This window comes from Pseudopipra pipra, chromosome 1, assembly GCF_036250125.1.
Source record: "Pseudopipra pipra isolate bDixPip1 chromosome 1, bDixPip1.hap1, whole genome shotgun sequence".
Lineage (NCBI taxonomy): Eukaryota > Metazoa > Chordata > Aves > Passeriformes > Pipridae > Pseudopipra > Pseudopipra pipra.
The window spans coordinates 76,481,392-76,498,054 of record NC_087549.1 but is presented as its reverse complement, the minus strand read 5'-3'; the positions used below and the strand labels follow the sequence as shown (position 1 = coordinate 76,498,054).

At 42.3% G+C, this 16,663-nt stretch overlaps 1 protein-coding gene across 2 annotated transcripts in view; it reads left to right on the top strand.

Moving 5' to 3' along the window:
• Positions 1–16,663, top strand: part of MYO10 (myosin X) — a 162,905-nt gene that overhangs the window by 28,652 nt on the left and 117,590 nt on the right. For both annotated transcript variants that reach the window (XM_064661733.1, XM_064661738.1), the window contains exon 2: positions 4,598–4,696. In XM_064661733.1, the coding sequence (XP_064517803.1) occupies positions 4,598–4,696 (99 nt within the window). The remainder of the gene's footprint in view (positions 1–4,597; positions 4,697–16,663) is intronic.

Below are 16,663 nucleotides of genomic sequence, written 5' to 3'. Positions count from 1 at the left end.
CAGGAGCGGCAGAGCTGGTGCTTTGATCTGATATTGGGGTTTGACAGACAACAGAAACATCTAATTTTCAAGGAGATTTTGTTCTGCAGGAAACCAGTCTCCCCCTAAACTGACCTTATATCCCCTGGAAACATCTTCATGGCTTTGTTGTGCTTTAAAACAGGAGAGCAAAGTAGTGCTGTTCAAGAGGCAGAACTAAATTTGTTGAGAGAAAGGTGTTAGTATTTTACCCCTGTGTTTTTTGAGGAAATTGGGAATAGTGCTGTAAGGGTTTAAAAATTAATTTTACCCTATTCAGCTGGATTAAGTATGTGCCTAGATTTATGTAGGTAATCAGTTTAAAGTACTGAAACTTAGATTGCGTTCTCAAATATCTTCGAAAGTTGTGCTTTCTCTCACTATCTACAGGGTCCGACTAGTCCTTCTCTGTAACTCTATCCATCCTTTCCCACCCCATCCTGAATAAAACCTGCCAATTCCTGACTGTTGGCAGAGGGGAGGTAGTCTGGCTGGTGAGAAACGGAGCCAATTGGTGTCACTGTCTTGAAGCAGTTTCTGGAGTATTTGTTTATATTCCCTTTTGTGTGTCCTGTGGCAGTAGTAAGCACAGGCTTTTATGGTAGTTTCCATATTCAGCTACTGCTGACGTCCAGCTGTTGTGAAAGCCTTTCGTCATGGAGCACAGGAAAGCTGCACCAGGGAGGCCAGGCAGTGCAAAGGAGGGCATCTAGACCAATACTCTGACTTAAAGAGCAATGCATCAGATAAATGGCCATTACTGCTTGTTTCCCTGGACTTATATATGGAAGAATAGGTCTGGTCTTCTGCTCAAGAGGATGAATGCTTTATACTTGGGTTGAAGTCAGTGGGGGATATCCAGCTTCCAGTGAATTTTCCACTGAGTTTCCACTGAGTAGTCTGGCCAGGCACTTGGCATGTTAACGTTTTCGGGTACCTAAACTTAAGTCTTTTCAGTAGTTCTAAGGCAAAAATGAAGGACGAGTTTTCAGAACAAAAACTGTTTATTAATATAAAATTAGCAAAGTTATGGTTTTTTTTCTGGATGACTTCTTTCTTTCTGTGACCCCTCCTTGATCATCATCTGTCTGTGAATTAGGAAAGAGAAAGAGTGAGAATAAATGTGGTTTTGGTTATCTTTTGCATTAAGAAGCTATCTCCAGCTTGACCTAGTTAATAGCATCTCTTCCTGTCTCTCAAACTTTGTATTCAGAGCCAAGCTACTGAGGTGCATAAACAAAACATATTGACTATTGTTCCTTTTACTTTGCCAAGCCCTAATAGTGACATGCTTTTTGAATGCAGATGCAGCATAACCTACGTTTATTGCTCTTAATTTAAAGCAGTTTTAACTGTTTTGAATCAACTGCATTGAGGATCTCACATTATAAGGTATGATATGTGATTTTCAGCGTATCCACGTCCAATAGAAAGTAAAAAAGGAAAGGATTTTTGTTATCTCCAAGAACAGATAGACAAAGAAGGTAGGAAGTAGTGTTTGCACATTCACCAGCAAAATCTACAAGGTAGAGGGACTCAGAACTTCTCCAGGTGGTCTTACAGCTGTGAGATTTGCAAAGCTATTTCCTTTCCCTTTTGCAGTCAGGAGAAATGTATTTGCCGCGGAAATGATGGCATACAGCCCTTCTTCTCCAAACACTATTTCAAGTATTTTTACAACCTCGCTTCATGGAAATAAAAAACATTGGGCTGTAGTTAGTGCTCCATGGCTTTCTTTGCCCACTTGCCACAGAAGGATGGCTTTTTGGGGAGCTCTGGAGTAACCCAAGTCACCAGGCTTCTCCCTGCAAAAGAGGTTGAGATCAATGTAATGTGCTTGCCATCTGTGTTGAGGAGAGTCCTTCCTTAGATGGTCCTGTATGCTGAGTCTTGTCCATAAATTAACTACTGGTGAAGATTTTGTTACTGTTGCATGCACCACAGAGGGCTGGCTGTAACTGTTGTAGCTGGTGAGGTATCTCCTGCCAATATCTTTTTGTTTTGCCACCCCCCCCCAGAGGGAAAGGCCCACGGACAGACACTCCATTGTAGAGCTACCTTGCCAGGGAACATGTTGTATTTGCATTCCAGAGGCCTCTGGCTTTGTGAACTCCATTGTTCCAGCTTCCCCTGAATAGCAGCTATTGACCCCTAACAATGTACATTTGTTTAAATCAACCCCTTCCCCTGCTTTAAAAACTTATTATAGGACTAACTCAACCAAGTGAAGGCTTCTGTGTGGGCCCCTTCTTTTCCCCTTCATAGGCAGAAAAAAATTTTGCAGCATTAATTATTTAATTTCAGGATGGAAAACATTCTCCTCCTTGTGAAAGATTATTTTGAATGCTGAGGTTTTGGCAAATTTTGTTGCAGCTTAATATTTACAAGCTTTTCATTACCCTTGAAAGCATAAACTTCATGTTACTCGAGCTCTGAGATGCTGGCAAATAATAAACCAGTGGAATAATGAGTTTTGTTGTCCTGAAGGACTTGAAGAACTTGACTGCATTTTGATAAATAGGCTTTTTTGCTGTTTATCCATTTAGATGGATTGAACTCACCTAGGATGAGAAGGTGGAGACTGGCTGATAAAGACATTTAGCACCCAGCAGCAGGCTGGCAAAAGCATTTCTCTGTGTGGTGGGAAGACTGGGACTGAATTCTCTTTGCTGCTTGGGGTGACAGTCATACGTGCGTCCCCCCCTCAAGCCATCCTGTCTCCAGAGCTTGATGGTGATAGTAGCCACCATCATTAAACCCATTACAATTTGTGAACAAAACTGGCTATTTAATGTGGGGGAAAAGCTTTGCCGTGCCTTGCTTCTGTGGGGTTATTAGGTCGAGGCAAAAAAGACCAGTGAAGTAAAAATTTTCTGTGATTTGAACAACCTTGTAGTCCTTCCATTTTGTGCCAGAATAATCCCACTAATAACAGCAAAATATTCAAACATGAAACAGAGGTTGTCAGATAGAATGAGATTGTTTGATGGGCTGAAGATTCTTTCTTTTGGTGTCCTATGTTAACTCAGGAGTATTGCATCTCATGAAGTTTCTATAGGCATCACTGTTGGACATGTTAGTAAAGGGTTGCCAGCAGGTTGAAGGAGGTGATCCTACTCCTGTGCTCAGCGCTGGTGAGGTCACACCTGGAGTGCTGTGTCCAGTTGTGGGCTCCCCAGTGTAGGAGAGATATGGACATTCTGAATAGGGTCCAACAAAGGACCAGAAAGATGATGAAGGGACATGAACATTATTTTGTGTGTCTCAGTGCTGGTGTTGTCCCATCATAGAAAGAAGAGTAATGTTTATTCAACATTATCTAAAGCATATGTAACTTGTAATGGGGCTGAAGTCCGTGGTAGATTCACTTGCCTTAAATATGCAATAAAAATAAAAAGCTGTGTTTGTCTTGATTGTCAGTCAGGACTCTCCCCCTTCCCCCCCTCTAGCCTTAACCAGGCTGTAGGTCTAGTTTCTGTGCTTAGAAATTCAGGCAAGGACAGCCTTTGGATGCTAGCATGCAAAATTATTTTACTTGGTTTTTTTCAGTGATTGTACATCCAAAGTCACAACCTTACGATTATCAGGCTATATCCCAGCACTTTTCCACCACCCATTTACTTTTTCTTTAGGAGATAATTTGACTGCTCTGGTGAAAAAAATCTCTGTTCTCTGAATGCCACGAAAATATTGTCATTCTGATATGGAGCCAGCTGTCTGTAGAGAATGGGAGTATAGTTTGGGTTGGAGATCAGACCATGGGTTGCTGCTGCTCAATGTTTTCATGCCAGTTAAGAACTTCTCCTACACGGGAGCAACTTGAGTGGCTATTGTTTATGGGATGGCTTTTGCTGCAGCTGCAGCATGAGCTGTGGTCCTCCTCCCTTGTTCTCAGTGCTGGATATTTCTGTTTTCTTAATGCTGCATCTACCAGCCAGGTGGTAGATGCAACATTAAGCTCTGCCCTGCTGTACTAGACTGACTAGACTGACTTGAGTGTCTCACTGGTAGTGTTTCCAATGCCTCCTCACCTCCAAAAAGCAAATATCAGTAATCCTGCTTGCTACTAGTTGGGTTTTTTTAATCCTCTGCATTGTAGTGCAGGCAAGAGAGGAGAACCCTGTAAAGGGCAAAGTAGTTTAGAAAAGAGGTGAAAGATGGCAATGCTGTGAGTGCCTGACAGAGGCTGAAAATAAACAGGTAGGGAGCCAGCTGGCTTTGGGGAAGATCTTTTAAACCGTGTGTAAATTCAACACCGCTCTGTAATTTTACATGTGCTAACATGAGGCACATGACTCAGAGAATCAGAGAATTGGCTCCAGCTGCTCTTGCTGGCATTGAGGAACTTGTAAAAAAAAAACAAAAAGACACTTCAGTGTAGTTCTTCTGTATTTACTGCTCGAGCAGAAACCAACTTGCTAACAGATTATTTTATTTTATTTCTTTCCCTTGCTTATTTGGATTTTGCTCTCACTTTCTCTCCTATTATTTGATAAGTATTTCCAGAGGAAAATACTGAGTGAAATTATTTTTCCAGTTTTCTGTTATGTCATCTATAATTGTCTTTTGTTTATTGCAGGGGTCTCGAGTCTGGCTGCGAGAAAATAATCAGCATTATCCCAGTACTGTTCATTCGTGTGCAGAAGGAGTTGTCGTATTCAGGACAGATTATGGTCAGGTATGGGCATTGCTCCTCTATGTTTTGTCCTTTTTGCCTTTCCTGTAACAAGCTTTTCACAGAATCACAGAATTGGTCAGGTTGGAAGGGGCACTGTGGGTCATCCGGTCCAAACTCCCTGCTCAAGCAGAGTCTTCCTAGAGCACATGGCACAGGATTGCATCCAGATGGTTCTTGAATATCTCCAGTGGGGGAAACTCCACAACCTCTCTGGGCAACCTATTCCAGTGCACAGTCACCTGCGCAGTAAAATTTTTCCTTATGTTTAGGTGGAACTTCCTGTGCACCTGCCCGTTTCCTCTTGTTCTGTTGTTTGGCACCACTGAGAAGAGCCTGGCTCCATCCTCCTGACATCCACCCTTTAGATATTTATAGACATTGAGGCTGAACAGGCCCAGCTCCCTCATAAGAGGGATTCTCCAGACCCTTTACCAACTTAGTAGCTCTCTGCTGGACCTGCTCCAAGAGCTCCATGTCTCTCTTGTACTGGGAAGCCCAGAACTGGACACAGTACTCCAAATGTGGCCTCACCAAGGCTGAGTAGAGGGGCAGGATCATCTCCCTTAACCTGCTGTCAATGCTCTTTCTAATGCATCCCAGGATTCTGTTGGCCTTCTTGGCCACAGGGACACACTGCTGGTTCATGAACAGCTTGTTGTCCACCAGGACACCCAGGTCCTTCTTCACAGCACAGCTTTCCAGCAGGTCAGCCCACAGCCTGTACTGGTGTATGGGATTATTCCTCCCCAGGTGCAAGACCCTGCATTTGCCCTTGTTGAAGTTCAGAATATTCTCTACCCATGTCTCCTACCTATTGAGGTCCCTCTGAAGGGCCACACAGCCCTCAGGTGTCAGCCAGTCCTTCCAGTTTTGTATCATCAGCAGACTTGCTGAGGAGGCACTCTACTCCCTCATCCAAGTAATTGAGGAACAAGTTAAACAACACTGGGCCCAATATAGAACCCTGGGGGACACCACTAGTGGCAGACCTCCAACTAGACTCTATACCACTGATGACGACCCTCAGGGATCTGCCACTCAGCCAGTTCTCAATCCATCCCACTGTTCACTCATCCAACCCACAGTTATTGAGTTAACCTATGAGGATTTCATGAGAGACAGTGTTGAAAGCCTTGCTGAAGTAGAGATAGGCAATATCCACTATTCTTCCCTTATCCATCCAAGTAGTTGTATCACTGTAGAAGGCAATCAGGTTGGTAAAAAATGATTTAACTTGAAGGCATGCTGACTACTCCTGATCACCTTCTTATCCTCCATGTGGGTAGAGATGGCCTCCAGAATGATGTGCTTCCTCACCTTTCCAGGGCTTAAGGTGAGGCTCACTGGCTGGTAGTTTCTTGGTTCCTTCTTCTAGCCCTTTTTGAAGACTGGAGTGACATTTGCTTTCTTCCAGTCCTCAGACACCTGCCCAGATCTCCATGACCTCTCAAAGATGATCGTGATACTGTCCCCCTCCCCCATCATATCTAGCCCTGCCAATGAGTCTCCCTAGTTCCTGGGAAAAGACTCTCCTCCCTCACTGAGAAAGGTGAGTCCCATCTGATGCCAGCATGCCTGGAGCTGCGCAGGACATACCGTTGTCAAAAAACCCAAAGTTATGGTGGTGACACTGGCTGTGGAACCCTGTATTTTCTCCTTGTGGGGAGGCATAGGGGAAACTAAACGGTTTGTGAATAAAATATTCATTTTGTATGACCTGAACATGCAACTTGGTTTTGATAGTTTGTTCTGTTGCCTGTCAGTTGCTATGATTGTGTCTGACAAAACTGAAGCAATGCTGCCAGGTGTGAGAGCCTTGTTCCACATAGGTCAGTGATTGTGTAGTTTACTGGAGAGAGGTGGCCTCTCCATGGTTGTATTCCCTTACAGTAACAGAAAGTGGGGGCTGGCACATGGCCAACAAAATTAAAGCATGTCTTTCAGAGCCAGAGAACCCTTATTTTCTTTACATGCCTTTCTGCAGGCAGGAAAGGAACCAGACAGAGTTGCAGAGGGGCTTTTGATGAGCAAGATATAATGTACTCACAGTTAAATTGCTGCTCTCCTAGCAGTGAGGGAGGAAAATGATGAAGTGACTCAGTGAACAAAGGAAGGGCTATGGATGTTATGATGTCATCTATCTGGACTTGTTAAAGCATTTGACATGGTTCCCCACAACATCCTTCTCTCTAAATTGGAGAGGTATGGATTTGATGGAGGAACTGTTTGGCAGTTGAGGAATTGGTCAGATGGCTGCATCCAGGTGGTAGTAGTCAACAGCTCAATATCTAGATGGAGATCGGTGACAAGTGCTATCTGTCAGGGGTCTGTACTGGGACCAGGACTGTTTATAATCTTCGTCAATGAGATATAGGCAGTGGGATCGAGTGCAGCCTCAGTAGGTTTGCAGATGACACAAAGATGAGTAGTGCAGTTGATAAGCCTGAGGGACAGGATGCCATCCAGAGAGACCTGGACAAGCTCAAGAAGTGGGCATGTGTGTACTTCATGAGGTTTAACAAGGTCAAATACAAGGTTCTGCGTTTGGATTGGAGCATCGCCTGGTGTCAGTACAGGCTGGGGGATGAACAGATTAGAGCAGCCCTGCTGAGAAGGATTCAGAATGTTGGTGGATGAAAAGCTGGATGTGAGCTGGCAATATGTGGACATGAGTTGGCAGCCCAGGGCTGGGCATTCTGGGCTGCATCAAAAGTAGTGTGGCAGCAGGTCGAGGGAGGTGATTCTGACCCTCTAGTCCACTTTTGTAAGACCTCCTCTATAGTACTGCATCCAGCTCTGGGGTCCTCAGCACAGGAAGGATGTGGACCTGTTGGAGCCATGAAAATGATGGGATGGACCACCTCTAAGGTGATAAGGACAGGCTTGAGCATTGAGGTTGTTCAGCCTGGAGAAGGGAAGGCTCCAGGGAGACTTTATAGCATCTTCCATTACCAAAAGGGGCCTATAAGAAAGCTAGGGACAAACTTTTTAGCATGGACTGTTGCAATAGGACAAGAAGTAGTGTCTTTACACTAAAAGAAGGTAGATTTAAATGAAATTAAGGAAGAAATTTTTTACTGTGAGGGTGATGAGATACTGGAAGAGGTTACCCAGACAGTGTAGATGCCCCATCCTTGGAGGTCTTCAAGGTCAGGTTGAATGGGGTTTTGAGCAACCTGGTTTAGTGGAAAGTGCCTCCCCTCACTGCAGGGGAGTTGGACTGGATGACTTTTACAGGTCTCTTCCAATCCAAGGCATTCTATGATTCCGTCATCCTTTTCAAGGTAACCTGCACCAAGTTACCAGGTATATTGGGTTGGTGATCCAGATGCACATGGTACGGAGAAAGACATACACAAAACTAGACTAAGAACAACTACCACTGGGTGCAAAGCCTCCTCTCAGAGAAACAAGACCACCTATGTGCCAGTTTTTTTACTGTGGATTGCATTTTAAATTGTGCCTTTGGAGTTCTCAGATTTTGGAGGTTGCATATTTTGACTCGTCTTACTGAAATTTGAAGTTCGATGAAGTGGAGAGTCTGAGACTGTTTCCTCTGTTGGCTTTTTCAAGCAGAAAAAAGAAGGATCCATAACATCACCATTACATTTGGGCTGCAGAGTAGAAAGGCTGCTGTGTGTGTTGTTACCCAAGAAATGTCCTGCGTTGGGCCTTTCGTTTTAAACACAAGCCCTCTTCAGCTCCTAGTAGGAGTCATCCACATGCTTGTAGGAGAGGCAACTTGTGATTTGCATGAGATTTTCTAACTGAGTGTGTAGCCAAAAAGAAATTACTAAAAGAACCTGACTTTTAGTAATGTTTTGAGCTGCAAAATCCTTATACTTAAGGGAACCACAGATGCTGCTGTAAAACAGCTTGCTTTGGTGCCCTAGAAAAGAATGGCAAAGCTAGTGTTGGCATCTGCCATCAGAAGAGGTACTTGTTAATGATCTTCTATGTGTGTGTTACATGTGATGTTACTGCCTTTCCATGGTGCACATAATGCAAGCTGAAACTTCGGGTAATATGGAAAAGGCCTTAAGTCTTTACCGTGATGTCTTCTGACTGACCACGTTTGCTTAACAAACCTTGGTGCTATAAACATCACTGGGAAAAAATTACCTCCTTCGGTTTGGCCTGCATGTGTTAAAAGCAGGTGGTGCGAAATGGGAAGAACGTAGGGATCAACCTTGAGACCTGTGATGTGGCATTCCATCTCCTCAGCAGGTTTGAGCTGGCAGCTGCCCAGCCAAAGGCACAGTAGCAATTCACTGCAGTTGATAACATGAATCATTTTCAAGGCTTGTGGTTTCGGGAGCGCACTTTGTGTGTAAAAGGACTGTGCAAGCTGACATGGGTCAGTTAATAACTTTTCCCTCATGCCTTTTCTTGATGTGCTTTTAGACCATCCTGCCCTTGCTGTTCTGCAGCCTACAAGCTGCAGAAGGTTGCAAGCAGGTCAGAGGAAACTGAGATAATGCCTGACTATTATCTCTGACTGCTTGGCAGTCCCTGCAATGCTGGATTATCACTTCGAAGAATAAGGCAGGGGAAGCAAGGGGTGAGGTTGCAGAAATATGGGGTGATGATGTTTTTTTGAAGTGGTTGGGGTATTGGTTCCCAGATCATTTTGACAGCTGGAGCTCATGTTCAAGACTAATGGCAAACTGATGAAAGCATTGGGACCTTATAAAAGCACAGCTTTGTTATCCATCTTCTCTGATTCAGTAGCTTCTACTAGACTTTGCACTTCTCACCTTTTCACTGAGCATTTTCCTTGACTTCTGAAGATGTGATTGACAGGACAGTGGGTCTAGGAAGGTGTATTGCCAGAGCTGGGCTCAGGTTTTACTTTTATGAGTTTGGCCTTCAAGTCTTTGCCAACATCAGTTTGCAGAATAATGGAAATTTCATAGCACAGTACATTACTTCTTCATTTTTTCTTTGTGTTCTGTTGCGAGTGGAGGAAATAAATTTGCCACAAAACCCTCTAGCAGCATACAGTTGTTTGCTGAAGGAGTGGTTGTAGGGAATCCTACCCAATGTGAGATTAGAATTATATAACAATATTTTAGCATGTTGCATAGCAATTTCTGGTTATATAATTCCTCCTTGAGTGTTCTTGTGTTGCCTGAATGCTTCAATTAACAATCCATTTGCTAATTATCTTTAAAGGCAACTGTGATACTGTCTTCTGCTGTTGTCACCCTCTGTATGAGAACTAGCTGATTTGATAGGCTGCGTGGAATATCTGATACATAGGATATAGTTTACTAAAATGGAGAATTTCAGGTTGTAAGTTTGGATTTCCCTGAGCAAATAGCTATGAAAAAGTCTTAGCTCTTTATGAAAATAAGAAAAACGTGGCACTGTATGGAGGTAGATGAAAGCCTCATTAAATGCAGGGAGGAGAAGAGTACATCAGGTGTGTGTTTCAGCACCCTGGCCCATGATAAAGGAGTGGGAGATGGAAGATGTAACCTCTCTCAGCACACGGTAACAACTTTAGGCTGCAGCTGGCTCTGGAGTACCTCTTAAAAGCTTTCTGCAGGCTAGCCTTCAAAACAAAGAGCCTGCAATGACTTGAAAAGTTAGGATGCACAGACAATTCACATTGTAAATGTTTTTCTCTTTATAAGCACAAGCCACATGCTTTCCAGAAGAGAAGATGCTGAACTCATTTGCTGGTTGATGGCTGGGTGGGTTGTGTTGTTTGTTTTCTGTTCCATTAGTGTGCAGAGAACTGGTGAAGGACTCTTGTCGCTGATATTTTGGAAACACCATGTCTATGAATATGCATAAAAAGTATGTCAGTGAAGTCTATGAAAACTTAGACTTGAAAAAGTAAGTCCTAATCTTTCCTTGTGTGTATAGACATATGTTAGTACATAAGATGACATTACAGTTATTGTATTTTCACTACATCTGTTTTTAGGGTTAAAATCTTTCTTAAGGTTTTTATTGACAGTAAAGCAGATGTTTCCTCATTGTCTTATTGTATTTTTAATGAAGTCGTGTGAGCTTATAAAGTACTCAAGTGAATGTTTAAATAAAACCCTAAAAGCCCTGCTGTCACTGTGTGCTTTGTTTGAAATGCCTTACTTGTGTATGTTCAGTAATCAGTGGTTCCGTTGAGAAAAAACCTCTTTCCAGTTTCTCTCTTTTTTTTTTCCTGAATAATGTGAACTTTATTTCAGATAGAAAGAGGACTGTATTGTGCTCTTGACTTGTACAGACACATGTGAAACTGTCTGCAGTGAAAGCATAGATAGCAAATACAAAAAGCTTGAGGGAATGAAATCTCTCAGAAGACCTGTGTTGAGTTGCATGGCATTGATTTAAGAACATTTTTCTTCTCTCCTAATTAGGGCTCTCTACTTTTTCTTCTGTTTGTACGTCCAAATATATGTTAAAGTAATGCCAATAAATATAGTCAGTGTGTCAGGTTTTGGGGGTTTTTTTAATTAATGTAATCATGGTGGTTGGTGTTTAAGCCTTTGAGAATTGGGGACTTTCAAAAAAGCACCTGAGAGCACACATTTTTAATAATGTCCCTTCCCTTGCAAGGAAAAACATATATATGTAAGACATAACATGTATATGTGTGTAGGGGAAATCTGCTCTGAAGAAACTCATCCAGGGAGAAGTAAAAATTGAATCAATTGCTCCAAACTGTCCTCAGTCTGACATTGAAATTGCATACCGGCTTAGCTGACTGAGAGGAACTTTTACATCAAATGTTATAAGAAGAAGCTGAGCAATAATATCCAAAAAATGTAGGCTCTTTAAAAACAGATGTCATATTTCACCAGTAAAGACTGTGTCAGTTAAACCAGCTTTCTGTGAACTTTCTTTACAAAGAAGTCCTTCACGGCATGGTGTTATGTCAGCAAACAGAGTGGAGCTCCGTATCCTTAGCTTCAAATCAGAGGCACCTGTAAATGGTTTGGTCAGCAACAAAAGTATTTTTTCCTGTGTGTTTAATTTATTGTGGCTCTTCTGCGGAATTTCTGCATCTCAAGGACTGGAAGGCTACAGATGTTCCTTGTTAAACACAGCTCAAGTATGTTTCCCATGGAGGCTTTCACTTTTTTTAATTTCTGGTTTGAAAGCTGGGAGAGTTTCTCATCGTGACCTCATTCAGAAAAGTTAGACCTGAGCTTGTTTGAGGTTTGGGGTTTGTTTTTTCTGTTTTGCTTAGTTTGGGAGGTTTCCTTTTGTTTGATTTTAGAGTTAACAATGGGATTACGTTGAAGTTACCATGTGGTTATAACAGGAGAGTTCATGTTTTCCTCATTTTTGGTTTAAAACTAAAAAAAAAATCTCGAACCTGTAGGTAATGGCTAAGCACTTCTCATAAGGACTCTTTTCTTTGCCTTATGTCCTTTCTCACCCTTGCTTGGGACTCTTGTGCTAGCCTTTGCTGCTGTGAGGAGCCCTTTTAAACAAGAGTCTTCCGTTCATATTCACAGGGCATGAATAACACCACTGAAGTTACTTGGCTTAAGTTACTGAAGTCAGTAGGACTGTTTATCAGTAAATGCTGTGTTTGGCTGCATCCATAGTTCATAGGATCAGGCACTGGAGAAGTAAATCCTTCTGGACAAGGATTTTCTTAGTTAACATTGAAAAGCTTCATGCTTGCTTCTAGCTCTTCCACGTGAAGACCCGAAAATATTTCCAAACAGTGTTTTTTTGGACATTTTCCTGAATTCAATATCTATTACCCTTGAAATACACCCTGACAAGGGAGCATTTTAAAGAAGACCTTTGTATGCTCCCTTGTATATACAGCCTCTTAAGAAAATATACAGATATATGCAGTGGGCTTTGGTCTTGGCTGCTCTTAGCATTAAATGAATCCATCTCTTTCTGCAAACTTTATTTATGAAGACTTCCATGCTTTGTAATTTAATGGTGCTTATGAAGAGTAGTGACTACCGACTCCAGACATTGGGTAGCTCGTGTATTTTTCGGGCAGCAGAGCCTTTGGGGCTCAGGGTCAATGCCAAATTCAGCAGCTTTACAGCAGGAAATCAGATTCCATCTGTCTAAACACTGTAAAGTTAATTTTATTCTGCAGTTAGTTATATTTGGCTTACTTGTAATAATTCTACTGATTATTTCTAGCATAGCTAAAGAAGCTTGGTGCTGTGGCTGTTAGTATGTTGGTTTTTTGGGGATTTCTTTTGTGCTTTGTGTCTTTTTATTGCTGTTGTTTTTTTAAGGGATGTGTATGGGAGTGTGGAGTTGGAGAGGGCCAGAAGTCAGCCAGAGCGCCTTTTAATACTCAGGATTTATCTTCTGTGGAGAAGTGTTTACATCTTTATTTGGGATGTCAGAGTTCAGTGACTCTCGCTGTAAGCATCTGTTGACGCGCCTGTAAACAGAGCTCATGACAGATGTGAGCTGGGCTCCGGCAGCTTCCACTGGGAGCATCCTAAGGGAGGCTGGCCTCCCCACCTTGCACAGCCTGCACTTGCACTGTCCCAGGCAGTCTCTGGTACCCCAGCCTGGGGGGCATCACCTGGAAAGAACTGCAAGGAGGGGTGGCTGTGCCCTGCTTGTGCATGCTGGCTCCTTCCCATGCACTTTAAAGAAAGACACCAGTGAAGCAAGCGTGGCTTCAGAGGCCACATATGTCCTGCAAGCCCACGTGTCCCACAGGCCCACTGAGCTGTGTCACCCTGTCCCTCCTGTGAAGCATTTAATGGAGCGTAACTGCACTGCACAAAAGCCTCCTCGTGCCTCGTAAGGATTTAATGCAACTGTAGGACCTTGCAGCAAACATTTTTCTTAATGGAAATGCTGCTTGAAAACCACAAATGTTACTTGTCAGTATGGTGTTGGAGCACTGGTTCAAGTGGAAGCACTCATTTGAACAAGTGTTTTGGGTTTTTTCCATGTGTGCCATCTTCTTTTTCTTCTTAAGTACTTGTTAATTGCAAAAATCATTAGTTTGGGTCTCTTAAATTTACCAACACTTTGATTGTTATAGCATCAAAATATTAAAAAGCATTTCATTGTGCTAAAGGAAGCAATATCTGTAGCAGAGAACTTTCTTCCCCCCTAATTCAGGAGCTAATTCAGCTTATTTTTTTATCTGCTATATATCAGGAAGGATATTTTTACATGACTACCATTCTTTGAATGTTTGTTAAAAGAGAAAAGCCTCTTTTTGTATATGCTTTTCCTTTAACTATGTATTTATTACATAAAAAATACAGAGCAAGTTATGAAGTACTTCTCAGATATGTTGGACATGTGCTGTGCTTACTTTTTTCCTGTTACTTGCCTTTCTGCCAAAACCACTATCAGTTTGATTGATTTCAGGAAGGGGAAAGTTTTGATCCAGAAGTGAGATATTTTAAAAGAAAGGTTGAATTGTAAAAAAATCACCAAAGCAAAACAAAACGCTAAAAAACTACCTCAACTGCCAGACCAAAGTGACTGTACTATTCCTGCAAAATGAACTTTCTGTCTATGAGTGTCAGAAGTCGGGGAGTTTGCAAGTGAGCAGCCTGGAGATTTCTAATGCACAAATGATGGGGGCAGGAGGGCTGAGCAATGACCATAAATAACTCCTTTAATGTTGGGTTTTCAAGGGTTTTGTTCTGTGCTGCCTAAACATAATGGTAGTGTTTGCTTTAGCTTTACTGAAATTAATTTGTTTGGCATTAGTGTGGCCCTTGTTAAGTGTTTTCCTAACAATATAAATTAAATCTCTATAAACAAAAGCATTTATCTGTGAGCAGAGTTGTTTTATGCTTTTTATAAGACCCGACTGAAAGCAGTCCGCATCTGAGATGCTGACAAAGAGGTACTTTCTGTGTCCCCACTTGGTTTGCTGTGGCCACGTAATGGGTTGTGGCTACATAAACAGTTGAGATGTCAGTCTTCTTTCTTGCTTTCTGCAGAGAAAATCCAAACCATCTGTCTTTTTTGGTGCCTTTATTATGCTTGTACTAAAGATAGCAAAACTGCTTTTGTTTTAAGATTAAAGCAGATGTACACAGGCTGCCATATTAATTTCCTTTGTAAGGGAACACAGTTCAGCTGTTCACAAAACATGGGAAGGAATTCAGGCTGCACCATGCCAAAAAACGACGACAACAATGAATCTGTAGCTTCATGATGAACAAGCTTGTCACTTCAGTTGTTCCCTTGTTCCTAAATTCCCTTGGATGTAAGGCTGGTCTCATTGTTCAGCACTGTTGGTGTTTTTAGGAACATATGGTTTAGGTTAAGCACGATTACGTGCTGGGATACTTCGCTCTGCAGCAAGGCACTGCTCAGTTTTACTCTGGTGAGCTTTTGTACCTTACAGGACATATAAATGGTGGATTAGGATGGAGATTTTTACTTGGGGAAGACAAGAGTCGAGCAAAACCCAAGTGGTATACAGTGCCCTATTTTTTTTTTAAATTAGATATTTTTTTTTTAATATTCGTTATTATTTATTTTTTAAATTAAAAAGTCAAATGACCAGGTAATTCTGGACAGGATTTTACACAATGAGGGCTTCTGAGAAAATGCTAGTGCGTGTGCCAGCACCATTTAAAAAAGTATTGATAATGGTGAGCAGAGGCCACCCTCTCTTTCCGTTCCAGTTAGCCACCTGGGAGCCACTGTTCAGCAGCTATGTCCCAGTCCCACCCTACTTCTCCGTCAGAGACTGAGGACTGCGCCTGGGGACATGAGCTGTAAAAAATCCCTTTTGTCATTACTGTTTGAAGTAATTTGAATAGTTTAAAAAGTGTAGCCATTGGACAGGTGTGTAGGGTACTGCGTTAGGTGTGCTGGTGGTCCCAGCCTACATGCTGCTTAGCAGTTATGGTGAGGTGTGGTGGTGAATATGTAGGGGAAGGAGACTGTGTCCACTAGCAGGTCTTCTGGGGAAGGCTGCAGTGCCTCTGGCTGCACAGTGCTGGTTCTATCTTTCCCCTGTCCTGTGGTCACTCAGAGTATTTCCTGAAGTCTGTGTTATCTCTGTGTACACAAGAAACGCAGAAACAAAGAGGAATCTTCTGCAGCTCCAGGTACCCTTCACTGCACAAGTTAACTTTAAACAAACTAAATCTGAGCAATCAGACTGGCATTTTGATGCCAGATCACTTTCAAGGCTTGATGTCTGAAATCTTCTCTGTTTGAAAGATGCAGTACTTCTTCCAGAGCTTCAGGTTCTTTTAGTAGGCAACACAGGAGCTTCCGAGTGGGATAAGATGCATCATTGTACTTTTCGGAGCCTCATGATATTTGTATTCTTGAACATTTCAAAGTGACTTGTTTGAAAGCATCAAGTTTTCTCATGAGAACACTATCAGAGCAAGATTTCCCCTGAAGCATTTCTGCAGTGTGATAATAAAGTCTTTCAATGTTAGCTGCAAAAAGAACTTTAAGTGCTCTTTCATAGTGGTGCTTTTATTTATGCTAAACCAGGGGAAGAAAATGTTAGTGTAGGTCATGTGCCTTCTCCTCATCCAGTGCTCTTTATTTTGTAAAACAAGTCAGGTCCTGTTTAGCATACACATGATGGAGCTGAGAGACGATTTAAGGAGATTTTTCTACCCAAGCTGTCTTAACCAAGGACAATCATAAAATGTACATGGAGAAAACCCCTTTGGTGTTGGAAAGTAAAACCATGAAAAGTTCAGAAATGCTGCAGGACCTCTTTTTGCACTGTAGAAAAAGCAGCACGCTACCCCTCTGCAGTTGGGTGGTTGTGGCAGACACGGGAGAGGAGAGGGCCTGTACCAGGGGAAGCAGCATCAATCAGCTTTGAGCAGCTTCTGGATGTTGTAGGGTTACAGAGATGTGTATATATGAGGGTGGAAGAAGAGGGTGCTACTTCAAAGCAACCTAATAGTCTTCCTTTTCTGATTGTTTTTTCTATTTTCTTTTTTTTTTAATGCCTCCTACCTGCCCTTTGTCCTGTCTCCCATGCATAGGCTTCTGTGCTTTTACTTT